At 34.5% G+C, this 22,880-nt stretch overlaps 3 protein-coding genes across 4 annotated transcripts; 1 reads left to right on the top strand and 2 right to left on the bottom strand.

Annotated features, from left to right (window-relative positions):
• Nucleotides 1–5,910: 5,910 nt before the first annotated feature.
• On the top strand, nt 5,911–7,269 carry LOC104881630 (uncharacterized). The gene has a single exon (XM_010662285.2). The coding sequence runs from the start codon at nt 5,911–5,913 to the stop codon at nt 7,267–7,269; it is 1,359 nt and encodes a 452-aa protein (XP_010660587.2).
• An 11,617-nt stretch (nt 7,270–18,886) lies between these two features.
• On the bottom strand, nt 18,887–20,161 carry LOC132255040 (uncharacterized). 2 transcript variants are annotated; one of them, XM_059742583.1, is made up of 6 exons: nt 20,063–20,161; nt 19,868–19,960; nt 19,515–19,750; nt 19,346–19,421; nt 19,133–19,252; nt 18,887–18,994 (listed from the first exon to the last, which is right to left on the bottom strand). In XM_059742583.1, exons 1-5 carry the CDS (start codon nt 20,132–20,134, stop codon nt 19,139–19,141), a joined length of 591 nt encoding a protein of 196 aa, XP_059598566.1. In that variant the 5' UTR covers nt 20,135–20,161; the 3' UTR covers nt 18,887–18,994; nt 19,133–19,138. The 2 variants fall into 2 exon arrangements, with proteins under 2 accessions (XP_059598566.1, XP_059598565.1); XM_059742582.1 differs by having other exon boundaries at nt 18,887–19,252.
• Nucleotides 20,140–21,868, bottom strand: LOC132255079 (uncharacterized). The gene is made up of 6 exons (XM_059742725.1): nt 21,536–21,868; nt 21,282–21,422; nt 21,097–21,192; nt 20,420–21,000; nt 20,218–20,307; nt 20,140–20,143 (listed from the first exon to the last, which is right to left on the bottom strand). Exons 1-6 carry the CDS (start codon nt 21,866–21,868, stop codon nt 20,140–20,142), a joined length of 1,245 nt encoding a protein of 414 aa, XP_059598708.1.
• Between the last annotated feature and the right edge of the window lie 1,012 nt (nt 21,869–22,880).

The raw sequence follows: 22,880 nt of genomic DNA, 5'->3' as shown, positions 1-22,880 counted from the left end.
TAAAAAAACATTTTTTGAGGTTATTTTTAAAAGCATTCCAATTAGACACTTGGTTTTGGTACAGTAACATAATTGAGCAAGGGCATTTTGGTAATGGAGTAGAGCTTCCATAAGCCTGTAGCCAACAGAATCCCAAATCCCTTTCTTTAAATCTAGCTTTTGTTTGCATGCTTTTGGTCAGAAGGAAGAGTTGGGGGCAAGGAAAACAACGTAGGGACAAGTAGTGAGTCCCCTTCTCATAACATGACCCCTCAACTGTATCCACCACATGCATTTGAATGCTTCCACCCTCATATTTTCCGATTCCTTTGGTTATATGCTTTCATGAAGACAGCTAACCAAGACGGAGTCCTCCATAGTTATAGAAGAACCCAGACGAAAGTGAAGCCTTCAAGTTTTTCATTGTAGGTGGGGGGTAAGCCTCAAAAAGCGTTAGGCCTAACACTATTTATTGAATTTGGTTATGATAAATTGCCAGATAGGAGGTAGACAGATGGGAGAAAATTATTAAAAGGCCCATGGGTATGAATATGATTCACGTTCCCCATGGAGTTTTAATTGCCTTATTACAATTTGTGGCTATTTTTTCAGTACAAATTTATCATAATGAATGTGGGACAGGGCATTGAGTAATTGGCAGCCATCATCACAACTAGTCCTAGCAATGTGCACTTCTTTAAAAGCCACCATCATTTCAGGTCATGTGGCATTCTTCAACCTTCAACCTTCAAATCTAGCATTTGAGAATTTATCCAAGTGAACTAGCTCATTCTCCACACATTTTGGCTGGTACTGTAGTTTCCATTTTGAGTTATTATATAAGGGCCACACCCCCAAAATAGGGAGGTGGTTCAAGGAAAATTGATGACAATAGCACTTGTATGCGCTTTCAAAAGAATATTTTTCTTCCTCAAAATCCTAATAGTTTACTGAAATTAGAGGAGATCGATGGAGTGAGCTCAAAAAGTAAGACAATGTTGGATTTTATTAGGAGATAGGCTTCAATAGCAGAAAGAAAAATAGAATTTAGAAAATTAGAGACTTGGAAAGAATATGATATGATAATAATAATGATTTTTTTGTTTTTTTGTTTTTGGTATTCACATTTGAGAACTTGAGTATAAGGAAGGATTTATTTGATTGATTCTTTCCTTGTGTTATGGAAAAGGAAAATAGAAAGTTAATTAAAGAAATCATCGAGGACAAAGTTTGTACACCCGAGAGTCACTTAAGTTAATTTCTTTTAAAAACATTGGAATATATATGGGGAATTTGTTTATAAAATGATGGAAGTCCTTTTTTTTTAGTGTCTATATGCTCAAAGAGATCATCAATAAGATTTTTATCACCTTAATTTCTAACTTTGGTAACTTGTGATCTTCAAATTATCATAAACCTATTAGCTTACGTAACTTTGACTAATAGGAGAAAACCTTCTTAAATACGATTTCTCACCTTTGTAGTGGGTCTTTTTCGAAGAAGATTCATTAATAATAATATTTTTGTAGCTCATGAAATCATAAACTCTTTTAATAGGAGAAAAAATATATTATGGTACATGACAGTTTGGTTATCATATGGAAGAAATTTATAATATGCTATAATGGGGATTCATGATGATAGTTTCATCCAAGTAAGATTTTCACATGGATCGAATGAGTTACAAAAAGCATTTCCAATATTTCCTATTTTATTTTAATCAATGGTATCCTATAACAAAAAATTCAGCCATTAGGAGCCATTGGTTGAACAAATCCTTACTCGTCCTACACTTTTTGTCTAAAAGAATACTTGGGTAAAGGGCCATTTAAACATACCAAAAACCCTACGAACCATCTATGTATTCTAACTCATTATAATGGGCCCAAAGTTTATTTTTTATGTGATGGAAAAAAGGGCTTTTGGGTTACCTTCTAAAGTGTCCAAGGATTTCTATTGATTGATTTATTTATCAATTTTCTCACCTTAAGTCATAAATGGAAATATGAACACCAAAACTACTTTGTTTTTACAACACAAGTACCTTACCTTCATTTCCACAGAGAAAACCAGAAAACTTCAAGATAAAGAATTATCTTTATAAGCATGATCTTTCATATTTTCTCATAGAGAGAGAAAGTCAAAGAGATTTTTTTTTTTTTTTTTAATAGTGATAGTTTCTGGGTAGTTTTAAAACTCCCCAAAACTACTCCCCTTATTTCTCATTTATTGAGTTGGGTTGGATCAATCCACTTACACACCCAAGCCCAACTTCAACATCATGTTTGCATGTGAATGCATCGTTTTTTTATAAAGCCTCATAGATTGCTTGTTCTAATATCGAAAAGATTTTGTCTAATTTTTGTAATATGATCAAACCAACTTTTGAATTTTCATAAGTTCTCATTTCAAATTCCCAATAATATTCAAGGGGATGTGAGAAAGAGTTGGAAAGGGTTCCTAGTATTCCACTTTCTAATGATATCAATAAATATATCGAATGTCCTATTATTTAAAGTAAAATAAAATGTATATTTTCTAAAGTTTAGTGGAAAATGTGCTTTCCATTAAAAGTTGGAAAAATAGTTTTAATTAAAACTAATTTAGTTAGCTCATTGCGTAAGGTAATGAATAACAAGGAGATTAACAAAAAGAATCATGTGACAACCAAATATGGGCCTAGCAAGGAGATTCCTTTAGTTTGTGAAGATGTTTGTAAACCTAAATCTAAAGGAAGTCTAGGTCTAGATAAAAGAAGATGTTAATAGAGCTTTAATTATTAAACCGAATTGCAACATTTTTTCAACAAATAATAGCATCTAAGCTAGAATCATGAGAGAGAGAGAGAGAGATATATATATATATATATTAATTAAAGGGGAATTTATGTAACCATACACCAAGGGGCAAAATTTTGCCTTTTGGAAACTTAACTTTTTACTTTTCAAATTCAATAGATTTTGTGAAAAATAAATCACATTTCATACACTGTAATAGTGATATTGAGACCCTTCCAAAAATACCCTCCTATAATTTGACATCTCTCCTAGTTGGATAAGTTGCTTGTTGTCCACTTAAACCAATGACATGACTCAGTTACATGTCATCAGCCAGCTAGACATTCCACATGGATTGATGTTTTAAACAATATTTACCCCCAAATATCTTCTTCTTTCTTCAACCAAACCCTAACACCAAAAACACATGTTCTTTCTTCTTCGTTCACAGGCACAACCCATCACAAGGCGAAAGGATCCATAAAAAATCTGGTAGGTTCTCAAATCGCGATAACCCATCAACCCCAAACGAACCTCCAAACTTGATCTCTTATTTTGTTTCTCCTCCATCACCATAAGGAAGACGACATCTTCATTTTCCCACCAAAAATTAATCTGAAAACAAAAGTCCAAGTGCGAACCCCTTAACAAAGGCCAGGTAGACAAAAAAAAAACCCATTTCCTTCTTCTTATTTCAGGAGTGACAGTCATTTTTATCCTGGTTGTACTTCCTATTTTGCTTTTACATCGAAAAAGGAGAAAGAAAGAAATTGAGAGAACGAGATAACGAAGAATAAAAATATTGTAGTTGCATTTAACTTTTAAAGCAAGGGTTTTTCCAGGTGATATATATATATGTTATTAAATTTTGTAATAACTTTATATTTTGATTTGTCATTTTGATTCTTTGAGATTTGAATAATGTCATAGTTATGTGATTTGTGCAATTTTGTGATTTAAACTTGATTACATTGCATATTTCTACATGTTCAATGTCCATTAATATTGTATCTAAATTTATATTTTAATTTATTTAGGGTTTATTTGAAATGAAATATGGCTTAAATTTTGATAAATGATGGGAAAATGAGATGGTGGTAAGCTATATTGATTTTGTTTTATTTCTGAATTGTTGTGTTTGTGTTGTATGTGGTTGTTGGGAAGAATACGGAAAAGAGAAGAAAAATATGAGTATTGCATGTGAAGGGAATACAATTTTTAGGAATGTTCAAACAATTTGTTGTTTAATGTTGTTTATATGGGATTCGAGATGTTTTGTTGTTTAATGTTGTTTATCTGGGATTCCAAAATGAGTAATTTGAGTGATCTTTTATAGTTGTTAATTGGTGAATCTAATGCATGGGAAAAGAATTCATGTTTAGTCATGAGTAGATGAGTATAAATTTTAAAAATGATTGGGATTAAAGTTTGAATAAATTTCTTAATAAAAGTTTTGAATTTGTAATGAATAAGGATTGAATTGAAGAAGAAAATAAAACAAATTTAGTAAAGCGGGCATGAATTTATGTGGGAATTAGGGAAAATAGTATTGGAGCCTTAGGTTCAAAATTGATGGTCACAACCACAAATATGAAATTTGTTTTGTTTATGTGTGTAGTAGTCATAGTAAGGGTCTACCCTTAGATGAAGGGGTTGGCCGTAATCCAGTTAATGACATTTGGATGAAATTATTGTTTTCGTAAGAGGTTGCAGTAAGTGAATTAAAGGCTGACCCATTTGTTTGGAGGTAGGCCCTTAGTTGTAAATATTGTTGTGGTTTAATCTGGATAGTAGGCAAAATAAAGGCTGACCCATTTGTTTGGAGGTCGGCCCTTGGTTGTAAACATTGTTGTGGTTTAATTTGGGCAGTGGGCAAAATAAAGGTTGACCCATTTTTTTGGAGGTCGGCCCTTGGTTGTAAACATTATTGTGGTTTAAGTTGGGCAGTAGGCAAAATAAGGGCTGGCCCAATTGTTTGGAGGTCGGCCCTTGGTTGTAACATTGTTATGGTTAAATTTGGGCAGTGGGCAAAATAAAGGTCGACCCATTGTTTGAGGGGGTGGCCCGAAGAGAGTGAAATTAGCACAATTTGGCTTGAAGAGTTACCAAAACAATGGTTAGCCCATGAATTGAGAGGTTCACTCCCTAACTTATATAACATAACAAATTACTACGAAGTAAAATAGAATAATTGCATTGCTTAATGTTAAGTATACACTATGCATGTCTATATTTACACCATTAATTGTAAACTATGAAATGTAAATGAAGCTCGTTTGTAAAGTTTCAAAGATAAATGATGTATTAATATATGATGGTCATAGGCATGATAATCAGTTTTGTTATAAGTAAGTTGGTTTATGCAGTGTTATTAAGAAATTAGTTAATTGTTTCAGCTTGACTAAAGGTTCATGCTTCTAAACAGGGGCTGCACATGATCGAGTAGCATTTAAATGGATCCAAATAATACAATTTATTGTTATCTGCACATTGGAGGAGAGCTAGTAAGAGATGAACATGGCAATGTGGAATATATGGGTGGGAGACGAGAGGGTCTAAGTTTAGAACGATCAATGACATATAATGATTTTGTTTCAAGGATTTGTGGGAAAATGAACATCAATATAGTGGGACCAACATTTTCATATACTCTCCCGTTTGATTTATATGCACTTCAACCATTGAAAAATGATGAAGACTTGACAAACATGTTTCAATTTAGTGACCGATGTGCACGTGTATATATATGTTTAGCATCAACAGTTGAAGACGATGAAACGATTGAGAATGGAGGACAAGGGTAAGTTATATCAAAAAAATATATAATCTTAAATGATTCCATGTATTTATTTATTTTGTAATATTTATGCTTATTCATTAGATGTTATAATGCAGCTTGAACGAAACAATCGTAGGGTCTAACTCACTGGTCCCATATTCAACAAGAGATGTTGATATTAGAATGCAATCACGAGGATTTCAGCAAAGATGTGCTGAATCACATGTTGGTCCACTAGAGTCAAGCCATTTTGAGAGTGCAATATTGGGTAGTGGGCATACCTTCTCAACTGCAAATGAATTTCGGGATGCAATATATCTCATGTCAGTAGGAGGCCGTTTTAGATATAAGTTTAAGAGGAATTGTCTTAAGCATATGACTGTAATATGTGTTGTTGAAGGATGCCCTTGGAAAGTAACTGCTCGTGCTGTTGGGAGAACAAAAATAGTTCAAGTGCATACATTTAGAAATGAACATAACCACTCTTTAGAAGATGTGTCAATTTCCGAACCAGTAGTTCATTGTAATCGAGCCACAGCTATGATTGATGATGTTATTCGTTCAAATCCAGATTACTTACCCCGTCAAATATGTAAAGACTTTCGTCGACAATACGGAATGCAATTGAATTATTGTCAAGCATGGAACTTGAAAGAGAAGGCTAAAGAACGAATTCATGGTGTGCCGCAATGGTCGTATAAGTTGTTACCTTGGTTATGTACAAGGCTTATTGAAACAAATCCAGGGACGATTGCTGAATATAGATGTTCGGATGATGGTCATTTTATGCAATTGTTTGTTGCCCTTTCAGTGTCAATACATGGGTTTCAACTGGGATGTCGGCCTATTATATCAATAGATTCATCCCACATGAGTGGGCCATACAATGGTGCTTTATTTTCAGCTTCTTCCTATGATGCTGACGATGGCATGTTTCCACTTGCTTATGGCTTATTTAACTCTGAGAATTACGAGGATTGGCTTTGGTTTTTAGAGAAATTGAAGATGGTCATAGGTGAAAGAGATGTTATAATAATATCTGATAGGCACCAAGGGATTATCCGTAGTGTTTCAGAGGTATTTGGTAGTGAAAACCATGCACATTGCTATCGTCACATTAAAGAAAACTTCAGTAGCTTTCTAACAAAGCTAAACACTAAAGGGAGGAAAGGAAAGGAAAATGCTTTGCAAATGCTTGATTCTATCGCCTATGCTAGGTTAGATTGTGATTATGAGGTTGCAATGGATACTTTAAGGACATTTAATCATGATTTGGCGAAGTGGGTTGAAGAAAATAACCCTCAACATTGGGCAATCTCTAAATTTAAGAAGATGCGTTGGGATAAGATGACAAGTAATTTGGCCGAGTCTTTCAACTCTTGGTTAAGACATGAACGACACCATAACATTTGTGTTTTCTTCATCGAGCATATGGATAAGTTAGGATCTCTTTTAGTCGAGCATAAAAATGGACTTGTAAAATGGAATGGGTGTATTGGTCCTAAAACAGAAGAAAAGATTGCATTGAACATTGGAAAAGGTGAAAATTATATCACTTATTTACACTTGGGTAGTTCGATGAAAGTATCCAATGGAAAAGCATTCCTGGAAGTGAACTTAATGGAGCGAACTTGCACATGTAAAGCATGGCAAATGTCTGGAATCCCATGTGATCATGCTTGTGCAGCTATACGGCGAATGGGGTTTGATGTATCTGATTATGTTGATGACTAGTATAAGTACAATTTGCAAGAGAAGATATACTCTGGAAGCATGCGTACTTTGGTAACGCATGACATGCCAATGATTGATGAAGATGGAACCGTTCGTGATGCCTTGGGTCATACTTATCCCTTTCTTAATCCTCCAACCACAAAGCGACCTCCTGGAAGACCTAGGAAACGTCGAATCGAGTCTCAATTCATGTAAAAAAAAACAGTTCATTGTTCTCGTTGTAATCAGCTTGGGCATAATCGTGCGACATGTAACAACCCATTGCTGTAAGTTTTTTTTTTATTAAACTTCATAATGTAAGATCGACTTTATATTAGTATGAAATAGTTTGGTAATCTTCGTTATTGTTTCCTTGATTATAAGCAATGAGTAATTTATTGGATTTGAAGTGTTTGGTGTATATATATTGTGATTGTATGTTGTTCTTCAATATTATGGGATATGTTACATGATAATGTAATTGTAATAGCAAAATATGTACCTTGGTCATTATTGTTCAAAGATGGCATTGAAGTGACATAGATTCATATGGCGTCCTTGGCAAAAAAACGAGATTGTTAACTAGTGGGCATAATCTTGGCGAACCTTTACATGTAGGGGTTGCTGCTTTTTGGATGATGACCCTTAAGCATATTATTTAGTTTTGTGTGAAATGGGCAATAGCCAAAATAAGGTTGTGCCTGTTAGATCATAGGCAATCCTATCGTTTTTCATCTTTAAAATTGGTTTCGTGTTATGTGAGGTGTCTGTAAAAGGGAGGTTGAACCATTAACACCATGGGAAGGCATTCAAACATTAGTTTAGTATGTTATGTGCAGAAGGCAATCTAGGGGCGCACCTTCCAGTTGAAAGGCATGCCTATGTGTTAATAATATTATATAACTATACTACATGCAGAAGGCAAAGCAGGGGTGCAACCTTGGTTGCATAGGTATGCCCATGGGTATGATAACTTTATTGGGAAATTCTATATGCAGTATGCAAAGTAGGGGCACACCCTTGATTTTAGGGGCATGCCTATTGCTAAAACCATTATATTGGTAGGCTATGTGCAGTAGTCAACCTAAGAGCAAAAGCTTTATGGAAGACACATAAATGTGGGTGAAAAACTTCTTTTTGTTAAGCTACTTGCAGTAGGAAAAAGAAAGACATGACTCTCTGTCAGAGGCATGCCTTTAGGATGACTAGAGTTGAGGTGTGGGTTGGGCAGTAAGGCAAATGGAGGCATATTGATAGCTTAAAGGTTGGCCCTTGATGTTCATATGAAATAAATGTTGGAAATGATTCCTTGTTGATTCAAAATCATAGATTTTTTCTAAAAATTTAATTGTTCAATTTTTAATTTATTTTTTATTATCTTAATTTTTTTAACTACTTTTTTTATTTAGCTCATTAATAATTTTTTTTATTTATCCGTTTACTTTTATTTAATTTCAAAATTTTGTATTTTTAAATATTACAAAAATAGTTGTGCTTAGAATATGTTACAATATAACAAAAAATATAATGAAGTCCAAATATTTTATAACTAAAAATTAATTTGATTAGATAAATGATTAATAATTTTAATTATTTAAATAAATTAATTTTAATAGAAAAATTGCCACAACATATTTGTAATAAATTTTTAGAAATCATATCTCAAATCAAATATTTGATATAAATCAATTTAGTTTTTATTTAAAATTTCATAAAATATATTTTAATAAACGTATTTTTTAATTTAAAAATAAATAACTTAAATATATTAAATGTAATTATGACCCATCCATGCTCAGATGGGGGTCCCGGAATCACTAGACTTGGATGTACCAAATTTAATGAAGGATGTACCAAATTTAATTATGGATGTACCAAATTTTGTTAAAGATGTACCAAGGGCTCCAAAGTGTGATCCGAAGTGGGGATCGGCTCTAAATCACTCTGTTATGGGTTTCTAAATAAAATAGTGGCTCATCCATGGTCAGAAGGGGGTCCCGGAATCACTAGGCTCGGATGTACCAAATTTAATGAAGGATGTACCAAATTTTGTGAAGGATGTACCAAGGGTTCGAAAATCGTTCCGAAGTAGGGATCGACCCCCAATCACTTTTTTATGGGTTTCTTAAAGAAATTACAGACCATCCATGTTGAAATGGGGGTCTCGGAATCTGTCGGATCGGATGTACCAACTTTAATGAAGAATGTACCAAATTTTGTGAAGGATGTACCAAATTTTGTGAATGATGTACCAAGGGTCCAAAAATGCTCATCGAAGTGGGGATCGACCCCCAAGCACTTTGTTATGGGTTTCTAAATGAAATTATTGACCATCCATGTTGAAATGGGGGTCTCGGAATCACTAGGATCGGATGTACCAAATTTAATGAAGGATGTACCAAATTTTGTGAAGGATGTACCAAATTTTGTGAATGATGTACCAAGGGTCCAAAAATGCTCTTCGAAGTGGGGATCGACCCCCAATCACTTTGTTATGGGTTTCTAAATGAAATTATTGACCATCCATGTTGAAATGGGGGTCTCGGAATCACTAGGATCGGATGCACCAAATTTAATGAAGGATGTACCAAATTTTGTGAAGGATGTACCAAGGGTTCGAAAATGCGTTCCGAAGTAGGGATCGACCCCCAATCACTTTTTTATGGGTTTCTTAAAGAAATTACAGACCATCCATGTTGAAATGGGGGTCTCGGAATCTGTCGGATCGGATGTACCAAATTTAATGAAGAATGTACCAAATTTTGTGAAGGATGTACCAAATTTTGTGAATGATGTACCAAGGGTCCAAAAATGCTTTTCGAAGTGGGGATCGGCCCCAAATAACTTTGTTATGGGTTTTTAAATGACATTATGGCTCATCCATGGTCAGAAGAGGGTCCCGGAATCACTAGGATCGAATGTACCAAATTTTGTGAAGGATGTACCAAGGGTCCGAAAATGCGTTCCGAAGTGGGGATCGACCCCCAATCACTTTGTTATGGGTTTCCTAAAGAAATTATGGACCTTCCATGTTGAAATGGGGGTCTCGGAATCTGTCGGATCGGATGTACCAAATTTAATGAAGGATGTACCAAATTTTGTGAAGGATGTACCAAATTTTGTGAATGATGTACCAAGGGTCCAAAAATGCTTTTCGAAGTGGGGATCGGCCTCCAATCACTTTGTTATGGGTTTCTAAATGAAATTATGGACCATCCATGTTGAAATGTGGGTCTCGGAATCTGTCGGATCGGATGTACCAAATTTAATGAAGGATGTACCAAATTTTGTGAAGGATGTACCAAATCTTGTGAATGATGTACCAAGGGTCCAAAAATGCTTTTCGAAGTGGGGATCGGCCTCAAATCACTTTGTTATGGGTTTTTAAATGAAATAATGGCCCATCCATGGTCAGAAGAGGGTCCCGGAATCACTAGGATCGGATGTACCAAATTTTGTGAAGGATGTACCAAGGGTCCGAAAATGCGTTCCGAAGTGGGAATCGACCCCCAATCACTCTGTTATGGGTTTCTAAATGAAATTATGGACGACCCATGTTGAAATGGGGGTCTCGGAATCTGTCGGATCGGATGTACCAAATTTAATAAAGAATGTACCAAATTTTGTGAAGGATGTACCAAATTTTGTGAATGATGTACCAATGGTCCAAAAATGCTCTTCGAAGTGGGGATCGACCCCCAATCACTTTGTTATGGGTTTCTAAATGAAATTATGGACCATCCATGTTGAAATGTGGGTCTCGGAATCTGTCGGATCGGATGTACCAAATTTAATGAAGGATGTACCAAATTTTGTGAATGATTCCAGGACCCTCTTCTGACCATGGATTAGCCACTATTTCATTTAAAAACCCATAACAAAGTGATTTGGGGCCGATCCCCACTTCGAAAAGCATTTTTGGACCCTTGGTACATCATTCACAAAATTTGGTACATCCTTCATTAAATTTGGTACATCCGATCCGACAGATTTCGAGACCCACATTTCAACATGGATGGTCCATAATTTCATTTAGAAACCCATAACAAAGTGATTGGGGGTCGATCCCCACTTCGAAGAGCATTTTTGGACCCTTGGTACATCATTCACAAAATTTGGTACATTCTTCATTAAATTTGGTACATCCGATCCGACAGATTCCGAGACCCACATTTCAACATGGATGGTCCATAATTTCATTTAGAAACCCATAACAAAGTGATTGGGGGTCGATCCCCACTTCGAAAAGCATTTTTGGACCCTTGGTACATCATTCACAAAATTTGGTACATCCTTCACAAAATTTGGTACATCCTTCATTAAATTTGGTACATCCGATCCGACAGATTCCGAGACCCACATTTCAACATGGATGGTCCATAATTTCATTTAGAAACCCATAACAAAGTGATTGGGGGTCGATCCCCACTTCGGAACGCATTTTCGGACCCTTGGTACATCCTTCAATAAATTTGGTACATCCTATCCTAGTGATTCCAGGACCCTCTTCTGACCATGGATTAGCCACTATTTCATTTAAAAACCCATAACAGAGTGATTTGGGGCCGATCCCCACTTCGAAAAGCATTTTTGGACCCTTGGTACATCATTCACAAAATTTGGTACATCTTTCACAAAATTTGGTACATCCTTCATTAAATTTGGTACATCCGATCCGACAGATTCCGAGACCCCCATTTCAACATGGAAGGTCCATAATTTCTTTAGGAAACCCATAACAAAGTGATTGGGGGTCGATCCCCACTTCGGAACGCATTTTCGGACCCTTGGTACATCCTTCACAAAATTTGGTACATCCGATCCTAGTGATTCCGGGACCCTCTTCTGACCATGGATGGGCCATTATTTCATTTAAAAACCCATAACAAAGTGATTTGAGGCCGATCCCCACTTCGATAAGCATTTTTGGACCCTTGGTACATCATTCACAAGATTTGGTACATCCTTCACAAAATTTGGTACATCCTTCATTAAATTTGGTACATCCGATCCGACAGATTCCGAGACCCCCATTTCAACATGGAAGGTCCATAATTTGTTTAGGAAACCCAAAACAAAGTGATTTGGGGCGGATCCCCACTTCGGAACGCATTTTTGGACCCTTGGTACATCATTCACAAAATTTGGTACATCCTTCACAAAATTTGGTACATCCTTCATTAAATTTGGTACATCCGATCCTAGTGATTCCGAGACCCCCATTTCAACATGGATGGTCAATAATTTCATTTAGAAACCCATAACAAAGTGATTGGGGGTCGATCTCCACTTCGGAACGCATTTTCGGACCCTTGGTACATCCTTCACAAAATTTGGTACATCCGATCCTAGTGATTCCGGGACCCTCTTCTGACCATGGATGGGCCACTATTTCATTTAAAAACCCATAACAAAGTGATTTGAGGCCGATCCCCACTTCGGAAAGCATTTTTGGACCCTTGGTACATAATTCACAAAATTTGGTACATCCTTCACAAAATTTGGTACATCCTTCATTAAATTTGGTACATCCGATCCTAGTGATTCCGAGACCCCCATTTCAACATGGATGGTCAATAATTTCATTTAGAAACCCATAACAAAGTGATTGGGGGTCGATCCCCACTTCGGAACACATTTTCGGACCCTTGGTACATCCTTCACAAAATTTGGTACATCCGATCCTAGTGATTCTGGGACCCTCTTCTGACCGTGGATGAGCCACTATTTCATTTAAAAACCCAAAAAAAATTGATTTGGGACCGATCCCCACTTCGGTACGCATTTTCGGACCATTGGTACATCCTTCACAAAATTTGGTACATCCTTCATTAAATTTGGTACATCTGACCCTAGTGATTCCGGTACCCCCTTAGTGCCATGGATGGACCATAATTTAATTTGGCAACCCATAAGTGATTTATTTCAAAATTTAAAAAATACTTTTATTAAAACATATTTTATTACATTTTAAATAAAAAGTAAATTGATTTATATCAAATATTTGATTTGAAATATGATTTCTAAAAATATATTACAAATATGTGGTGACAATTTTTCAATTAACATTCATGTATTTAAATAATTAAAATTATTAATCATTTATCTAATCAAATTAATTTTAAGTTATAAAATATTAGGACTTCATCAATTTTTTTTTGTAGCAAATTATGAGTAGAACTATTTTTCTAATATTTAAAAATACAAAATTTTGAAATTAAATAAAAGTAAATGGGTAAATAAAAAAAAAGTAATAATGAGCTAAATAAAAAAAGTTGTTAAAAAAATTAAGATAATGTAAAATAGAATGATAATATAATTTTGAAATAAAGTATTAGGTAATGACAACGTTTTTTTTTGTAGGAATGAGCATGAAGGAAAACTATGGCCACCGCCTTCATGTCATACACATCCCCAATGGTATTATAAACTTTGGAATCTTATGTTATATGCAATACACAAAATAAGGGCCCACCCTTTATTTCACAGGCATGCCTATGTGTCGAAGATGCCATGTGCAGTAGCCAAATTAGGGACAGACCTTTCATATGACATGCATGCAAGTGGGTGAAAACCTAATCGTAGTTATTATTTGTGCACTATCAAAAAGAGAAGCATGCCCTTGTGCAGGTGGCATGCCTTCATAGTGACTTTATCTTACTTGTTGATTGGACAGTGTGGTCATGGGAGGCAGACCCAACACATGAAGGGTTGGCCCTACACATTCACATTGAAATAAAATGTATGGATAATTGATTCATATGTGTTAAAGCCTAAAATATAGAGTCAATACATACTAAGATTGGAAAATAGGCAAAATGTCATTCAGACATTCAAAATAACTTAAACCAACCTCATAACTAGCATCACATTTACACATAAATATTGCATAGAGTGTTGACAATTGGTGCAAGAGAGTATAAAGTTTACTGATGATTAATGAAAGCATGCATATTGATAAGCATTGGAAAGCGTTAAAGTAAAAGGAGTTAAGAAGTTGTTTGAGAATGAGATTTTATAAACTTATTACAAAATCCATGAAAATGTTGTGCGCACACATACGCATTCGGTTGTAAGACGGATAGAAAGTAAGGTTATTCCTCTCCATCAGTCGGTGCATCTTCGTCTTCTTCATCTCCACCATCATCATCACCATCTTCCTCGTCATCTGTCTGTGATGGCGTAGGAGGTAGAGCATCAGGGTGCAATGCTTTCCATGCTGCAATGGAACGATCGCATTGTTGACGCACAATCTTCAATTGATTGTTCATTGATTTGCACATTGCGTAAATATCCCCAAGCTGAGAACTTTTAGTTGACCTACGCGACGAAGAGGATGATGTTTGTTTGTCTATCGACATTTTCATGCGCATAGGTTGCATGCGCGGGATTGACTCATAAGGCAGTGTCTTGAAATCCAACCCTGCATTTTGTAAAAGCAAGCAAACAGTTGAACCATATGGTAATGCACGTGTGCTCACATTACTACGCCGTGCCTCTATCATGTTATGGCAAATAAGTGCGGGCAAATTAATTTTACTGTGACGTGCCATGTGAAACAGAATATGCAGAACATATAGTGTAAGCTCATTAAGATGACCCTTCTTATTCAAGACAGTATGAAACAATATCAAACTTAGAATCCTGTATTTTGGAAGTAGAGATCTACGTTCAACGCTTGTACCCAACTGAAAAGAATGGCCGCATAATTCCTTTGTTATTGTGTCTGACATTGCCTTGATATCAATCTCTGGAATACAAAAGTTAATAGCTTTCTTAGGTGTTTCCAGAGAGAAGGTGCGTCCAATAAGGGATGGGGAAACCCGCACAGCAACTCCCTTGAATGAAGTGTGAAATGAATATTTCTCCTCATCAACATTTCTGATATTGCTGTAGAATGCTCGCACAGGAGTTGGATAACATTCTTGCGTTAGCTGTATAAATGGTCTCAATTTGTAAAAATCTAGTAACTCAGCAACTCCATGTTCTTCAAACCCAGCAATTAGTATGACACGCTCAACGGCAATTGGTCGTTTTGCTATGAGCTTATCACATTCGTGCTCATCAGGTGGGTGGCGAGGCATGAAAGGGTCATGTTGGACTTCCTCAGGTACAGTTGACGTTGAGCCATGTCTAACCTTCTTTTTAGGCGGCATGATGTTTGGTCCTTGTAATGGCACTACATATTGTTAAAAGTTCAGTGATGGAAGTTAGAGATGAAAAGTTTCAATTCATTGCATCCAAGCCAACCACAAATAGCTTAAAAAGGAATTCAAGCAACTCCCAAAAGAGTGGTTGCCACAACCAAGAGAAAATATGTGCAGAAAACAATGAAAAACAAACCTTATTGTTGTTGTTATTGTAGCAAATTGTTGACGATTATGCCAGTGAAAATCTTACAGTGAAATGGTAGAGTAGCTAAAATGGAGGAATGGGTGGGTGGAAGAGGGAGGTTGTGATGTGCAACGTGTATAGTAGAAAATGAGGTGTAAATGGGAATGAATATGAGTTGTTGAGGATGTGATGTCAACCAAACTGAGTAAATGGTTGAAGTTGGAATGGAGGTCCGCCTGTGCACGAGATGTGGCTAGTACATACATGCATTTAATGTTCCATAATGAGTGCATAGTTACAAGTCACTAAAAAAGGATGGGATGAAACAACGTGAATGAAGTCTTCTACAAGCCTACAATTGGAGACTATCATTATGTGGAGTGAATGTGAAGTTATTATGTGGTAGGTGCATCATAAATATTGGTAATATGAAGTCTTCTACAAGCCTACAATTGAAGACTATCATTATGTGGAGTGAATGTGAAGTTATTATGTGGTAGGTGCATCATAAATATTGGTAATATGTTGACCTCTAGTTATTAAATGTCCACTGTGGTACAATCAAATCAAATGCAACAAAAGGATGTACCAAGTTTTTGTTCTCGTTGACATAAAATGGCCAAATATTTATCAAATAAGTGTAATGTAGTTGATATAAGTATGAATAAATATAATATTTATTAAATTTTTATAAGAAAAGTAGCATTAATTGATTTAATATATTTAAGAGATTTATTTTAAAATTAAAAAATACGTATATTAAAACATATTTTATGACATTTTAAATACTTTAACAAATGTATCATTAAATTATTAAAAATGCTAAAAAAAAACTTTCACAATTGACAAAAAATGTGCATGGACTCCAATTTTTTCCCATAAAAACAGTAGTAGAAGTTTATTTAATTCAATTTGGAAAAAAATGACCCATATCATTAAAAATAATTATTTTTAAAAATCATCCGTAAATATAAAATTCTATGACTTTATTAATCTGATAGCTACACATAGAAGCTAATCACCTTGCTAAACAAAGATTTATTACCAGTATGATATTTTCCATCATGCCAAACGCTGCACGAGTATGCAATTTCGTTTTGTAAATGCTTATATCATCCACAATCATTTAAACCTCCATAAATGATCAATAACTATTTGTATTTCATGGCATTGGCAGAATTGAACCTTTTGGGAATACAAGAAATAATGTTGATGGGACAAAATTAGAACTTCTAACAAAGTACATAAATTGGAAAGGTAAGACAAATTGAGAAACCAAGAAAGAACCACCAGATTTAGCACACATTTAGGGTTCCATTATGAACTTTCATCATGAAACATTTCCTAGAATCAATAGCTAACTATTGTCCCCAATGCAAACCAATTGGCATCTTTTGCAATAGAAATACTTGTGGTTGATGAGCCCAATCATAGAACTTCATGAGCTTTCCCATAATACCTGTTTATAAACAGTGCCTGAAAGGCATTCCAAACAACAATAATTACTATTTAAAGATTAATGAGTCATACTTATTTCCTGAAAAAATGTAGAGAGGGCACAAATAAGATAATGCAATTAGCATTCATTAACAAGTGTCTGCTCTAATAGAAGAGGCCAAATTCATTGATATGCTACAACCAATCAACTATTTTTTGTACTTATTCACAGAATGGATGGCAAAACATACCCTCAATAAACCATGGCCAAGTGAAAACAAGGTGACTAAACAGAAAAAAACTCAACTTAATTAGCTAAGTAAAAGTCAAACCATTTAGAAATAGTGTCATATTGATCCATTTGGATACCAAGGAAAAAAAATGGCCACATAATGACAAAGCTTTTGGGCGATCAGTTAGTTGATATTAAAAATAGCAGACATGTTATGTTAGCATGGAACAGATAAATAAATTAAACATATATTCCATCAAGAGATTATTTTTTTACTATTTATGTAGGGAACGACTTATAGCAATACACCATGATCTTGAATATCGCATTAAGGCCAGCTTCAAAATGCACAAGATTCATAGGCTATCAATAGTCTCATATGGAGAAACAAAAATAGTGGTGTCGAAGATATTCTGTTCTTTCAATAGAAGAAATGTTCAAAATTGTACCTTAACATTTTAGAGTTTTTGTCAATGAAGAATAATCGGAACAAACTCTAACAAATTATATCTTATGCTCTCTCTAGCTTTTAACATGACTGTCCATATTAGATTGTGTTGATTGGTTGGGCTCTTGATGATTATAGAGAGGTGTTTTTGTTAATCTCTCAATCTAATTGCCTTTATGTCTTATTTCTAAACTTCTTGTGTACATTTGTGCACCTTCTTTTAATTAGGTGGTGTTAATAATATTAACTATTGCAAAAGAAAAAATAAATTGTACCTTAACATTTGATATGCCAGGATTATCATCGGTCTGGACTGAGTAGAACTTGTTAAACTTCATGTTTTCAAATGCTGCTTTAGTCTATTAACTCATTTCTGCAAGGCCTTTTTCTAGGCTTCTCTAGCCTACAAGAAAAGGAATTGACAAGTACTCAACATATTTGAAATTTATGTGCAAGACCAAAACTATTGTAACGATTGGTATCTGTTATAAAATACCTGTCTATTGGCTTTTTTTGCATCTCGGACATTGTCTTTGACAAAATTATGAGCAACCAAAACAATTTAAGTTCATGGTATGGTTAATTACATGCAAGAGCAAGCAATTACATGCATATCATCAATTACAGATCACCTTAAATGCATCATTTTGATCTGCATCAAATTCATTCTCCTCAATCAGCTTATCAGTGACCTCCTAAAGATAAGAGAAGTACAGTTAACCACAAGATGTAAATAAAACATAATAAAAACCTATAAAGCTTATGAGTAATGAAGGAACTTATTCTTTTAGAGGGTTTCTTCCACAACACTCCCCTAGGAAATATTAAAGCAGGAACAAGTCGTCTTTTGTCTTATTAAATGTCTAACCATCAAAAATCACTCTAAACTAAGTTTAGTATCAATTGATTTATAGATGCGAGACAACTAAACCCACAATAAGATGGTAACAAGGATTCTTTCAGCTAAACAGAAAATACAGCCATTTGACCAAATTGGTTTACAGGGTTGTTGAATTATCTAATAATTAGCTCATGATTATACATAAACATAGAAAATTGGGGATAAGTTTAAGCAACCAGACCATGTCATTACAATATTATCAACTGATTTAAACATGTTATATGGAATAGCACAAACGATTTATGGAAGCATTAAGAAATTGTCAATAATATAGCCTTATAAAATAAAAATGTCATTTACTATAGTTTTATATATATAGGGAGGAGATAGCACCTAACCTGGTAGTCAAATGAACCATGCATGCATTGGAAGCAGTCTTGATAACTTATCCCTTCTATTGTACCATAAAAAAGACATGACATAGCCTCAAAATCTATTATTCACTATCGATGACCAAGTTGAAGTTTAAATTTGAATGTATAGTTAAAAAATTGAATGAAATAAAACAAAAGAAATTAATTGTGAAGGTTACCCAATACTATTCTGCATCGTTGGTTGACCAAATATTAGCTGTAACCATTTCACCAATTTCGTTTTCGCTATCAAGAACCATATGAGTTGCAAATTTCAATCTTTCAAGGCTCATGCGTTCCTACACATTAAACTTATGTTAGACCCTACATCCCGGTAACATTTAACATGTACATTTGAAAATAAAACCATAACATCATATTTAACAACTTACAGAATTAATGGTTCTATTAAGACCACTTCCATCCCAATGTTGCATATAGAGAATAGCATACATCCCAGTATGACATCTGCAATAACAAGTATGATTTGTGACATGTTATTAACATAGGACCCAATTAGGATTGAAAATGAATACATGAAAAAAAAAATATGTAACTAACAATTTTGGATCGCCATCGATATCTGCATACTGTGGATGTAAATTATTTATATTCACATCATTCCGTTTGAAGGAATTTCTTAATAACTGTGACATAAATCCAACTACTTTGAAAGCTTCATTAACAAAGTGAACACGTTGAATGCTATTATATGATGAAAGTAGATCCACCCTTTTAGCCTCCAAATTGATTACCATGATGACCCATTCATTAAATTGGAATAAGGGGATATAAAACTACAATACAGACAATCATCATAACAACAATGAAGGCTTAAATATTTGAAATATAAATTCAAAATTATTAAAAAATTGTCATCAATCTATGTAATCAATACAATAGTCAAGCATTACCTGGTTGCAACATTCAAGATTAACACAATAGCTACCTAATCTTTTCTTGAGTGTTGATTTTGAGGTAGACTTGCTCATTGAACCACATATTTCCTGTAAAAAGTTGTTGAGAGCATAGTAACAATGTATGACTAAAGCTATACATGCATCTTATATTAGGGACAAGATTTGGTGTACTCGAGGAAAAAACCTCACCCCAAAGTATGGATTAAAAAAGTGTCTGCGATAAGGATTCTCTTCTTTTGCATTCATGTATCGACAAAACATGGAAATCACCTACATAATGCCTCTTCATTAGTTAAAATGATCAATGGAAAGATGAAGGTATTTTTTTCTTATTTATCATAAACCTTACCGGAATATCAATGAAGCTCTCCCCTACTAAGCATTGAAATTGTTCCCCTGTCACGCCATAGCCACCATATGCACAAAGCATCTCACTATTAATCACATGAAACACAAGACGTGAGTAATTTTTTTTGTTTTCTAGATAAATCCATAATCATAGTCTTTTAAGAACAATACTTGCTAAACGTGTGATTTGGGACTAACCTTGGATCTTTTGACTCGTCAAATACATAGTCGGCAACATGTGTCTCTTCCTCCGTCAACCTTTTATATTTTGATACACATAATTGTACAAAATGTGACTTACACGCAGCTGCTCGTTGCCTATGACGACGTACTTTCATTTTTACTCTTTGTGGTCGTATTTCTTCTGAGGCTTGTGGTGCTACATCCACATTGTTGTTCATGCACGATTGCACTAACACCAACATATTGTGTGGCCCAGGGTGAAGGGGATCCTCGTTTGAAAAGAACACACCATCTTCTACGTTGGGTCTTTCTGACACCCCTTCATTTGTACATCCAACGTCATCTTCAAAAGATCTTCTTTGACCACCAGAATGAACAGGTGAATGTTGTGGATTATTTGTATAAAATGGTGCACCACTTTCATTAACATGTTCATGAAAATTTGACGGTTGGCCTTCATCTGTGCGATAATGTGAAGAGGTGAAACGAGTCCTCAACACTTTCACGTCACGGTTGTATGATGCAATAAGACTATTAAGATGACTTTGTGCATCGGTGATTTGACGTTGTGTTGCCTCCATGCGAGCACAAATAACCTAAGTCAAACATAATAAAGGAACATTAAATGACATATATTTAAACTAAGCCTTAATATAAGTTACTATTCATAGTCATTAGATATGAAGGATTACATCAAAGTCTTCATTCTCATCTGGGTCAACTGGGTCATCAACTGTAGGAGCCTTATTTTTTTCTGTTTCATCTTGCTCCGCCGATGTGCTAACCAACTATCATTGCAAAACATGTAAATTGTCATCCCAATAATATAATTACAATGGTAATCAACTATCTTAATATAACTAAAAGCTAATTATACCTCAACTTTGCCAAATCCTCCAAGCATTTCTAACTCCAACTTGATGCGTTGCTTGACCAAAAAATCATTCCATGCAGCAATGCGAGGAGTGGTAAGTTCCACATACATGGCTGGAAAATTAGATATTGAAAAGTAGAATATCTGTTGCATTATATAAGACATAATTAGTGGTAACATCATGGCCAACATAGTGTATAACCATTATTGAATATCTAATACATGGACATATACTTATAAATAAGACAAAAAGTTACCTGTAGAAACATCAAACACCCTTTAATCCAAACACTTTCCTTCCTCCTATGTTCATATATAGCTTGAATCAAAAATTCTAAGACATATTCTCCCCAATTTATGTTCCCAAGTAACTGCTCTCGGGGTGTATACCATAACGAGTGACTACCTTCCAAACGAGAAGTTGGTGCCAATAAGGTTGCACAAGCGAAAATCAAGAAGACCCGCTTAAATTCCTCCATATCATCGATGCCAACCATCATTGACTCTATATCTTGCAAACTCGGCATTTGACTAGCTTTAACACTTCCTTTCTCAACAATTAACTTTCTTCCACTATGTGGAATGCCCATCGTCATCCCAACATCATGACATGTCAAAGAAACCTTCTTACCCCCAAATAACTCGAGTTGGGAATAAGCAATGTTTGTGTTTTTTATCAACCAAAAACATAAATCTAAATTAACCTCCTTACAACCTAATTGCAATAGCCCACCAAAACCAAGTTCTCGTATTGCATCCTTCTTCACTTCTGAGAGCAAATGGATTCCAGAGAGGAATCTACGGCCAGAACAACGACACCGTATGTTCATATTATCACTGCATTAAACAACCATAATTCATTAATAAATTAATCAAATGTTAAAGACATGTGAACATGAATATAGTGTTCCTATATACATTCATCATAATTATTACACAAATATAACATATATTAACAAAGAAATGGGAAACATTTTGTTACATCATGTAAATGATAATCATTGAGATCGGTTTCCTCTAGCCTTTCAATAATATGGTTATCAATAAGGGTGAAATTGTTATATATAGGCTCACCCACTATGATACCCATTGCAAAAAAGAAAAAAAAATAGACAATGTGCATTTTAGTGGGGCAGCCAATAAAAACAAATGGTACGCCTCAAAGTTACATACTCATCTAACCAAATCAATATAGTTTAGGGAAAAGTCGGATTTGATTCACTAATAAGAAAATATATGGTAAAAAGAATCCCAAATATTTTAAATTAGTATTATCTTCATCTATTTAAATATAATTTGAAATACATGCAATGAGTTATCCAATTATTCCAAAAAATGTCATTTTATTTTTTATGTTATTCAAATCAATTGAGAACTACACTCCTCCATATAAATGTTTCCTTATTATTTTAGATTTTTTTTATTATTATTTTATTATTTAAGATTTTTTTTCCTCTAGAAAAAAACACCTTATAGGATTCTTATTTTAGTTTTCTAAAAGTTTAGGAAATATTGTCAAACAAATCATATTTAATCATAATTACCAATTCAAGAAGTAATAAGATTGTTTATTAAATAATAAAGAATAAACTTCGTAATATA

Source organism: Vitis vinifera, chromosome 14, assembly GCF_030704535.1.
Source record: "Vitis vinifera cultivar Pinot Noir 40024 chromosome 14, ASM3070453v1".
Lineage (NCBI taxonomy): Eukaryota > Viridiplantae > Streptophyta > Magnoliopsida > Vitales > Vitaceae > Vitis > Vitis vinifera.
The sequence above is the reverse complement of the archived record's forward strand: the minus strand, read 5'-3'. Positions and strand labels throughout refer to the sequence as shown.

Excerpts from the sequence above, each read along its gene's own strand:
- LOC104881630 (XM_010662285.2), top strand. The coding sequence starts at position 5,911 with ATGACTGTAATATGTGTTGTTGAAGGATGCCCTTGGAAAGTAACTGCT.
- LOC132255040 (XM_059742582.1), bottom strand. The coding sequence starts at position 20,134 with ATGTTTTGTCGATACATGAATGCAAAAGAAGAGAATCCTTATCGCAGA. Across the intron at positions 19,961-20,062 it reads TTTTTAATCCATACTTTGGG|GAAATATGTGGTTCAATGAG; the intron begins GTGAGGTTTTTT and ends AACTTTTTACAG. Across the intron at positions 19,422-19,514 it reads ATCGATGGCGATCCAAAATT|ATGTCATACTGGGATGTATG; the intron begins GTTAGTTACATA and ends TTGTTATTGCAG.
- LOC132255079 (XM_059742725.1), bottom strand. The coding sequence starts at position 21,868 with ATGGGCATTCCACATAGTGGAAGAAAGTTAATTGTTGAGAAAGGAAGT. Across the intron at positions 21,423-21,535 it reads GGTGTTTGATGTTTCTACAG|ATATTCTACTTTTCAATATC; the intron begins GTAACTTTTTGT and ends ATAATGCAACAG. Across the intron at positions 21,001-21,096 it reads ATGAGAATGAAGACTTTGAT|GTTATTTGTGCTCGCATGGA; the intron begins GTAATCCTTCAT and ends TGTTTGACTTAG.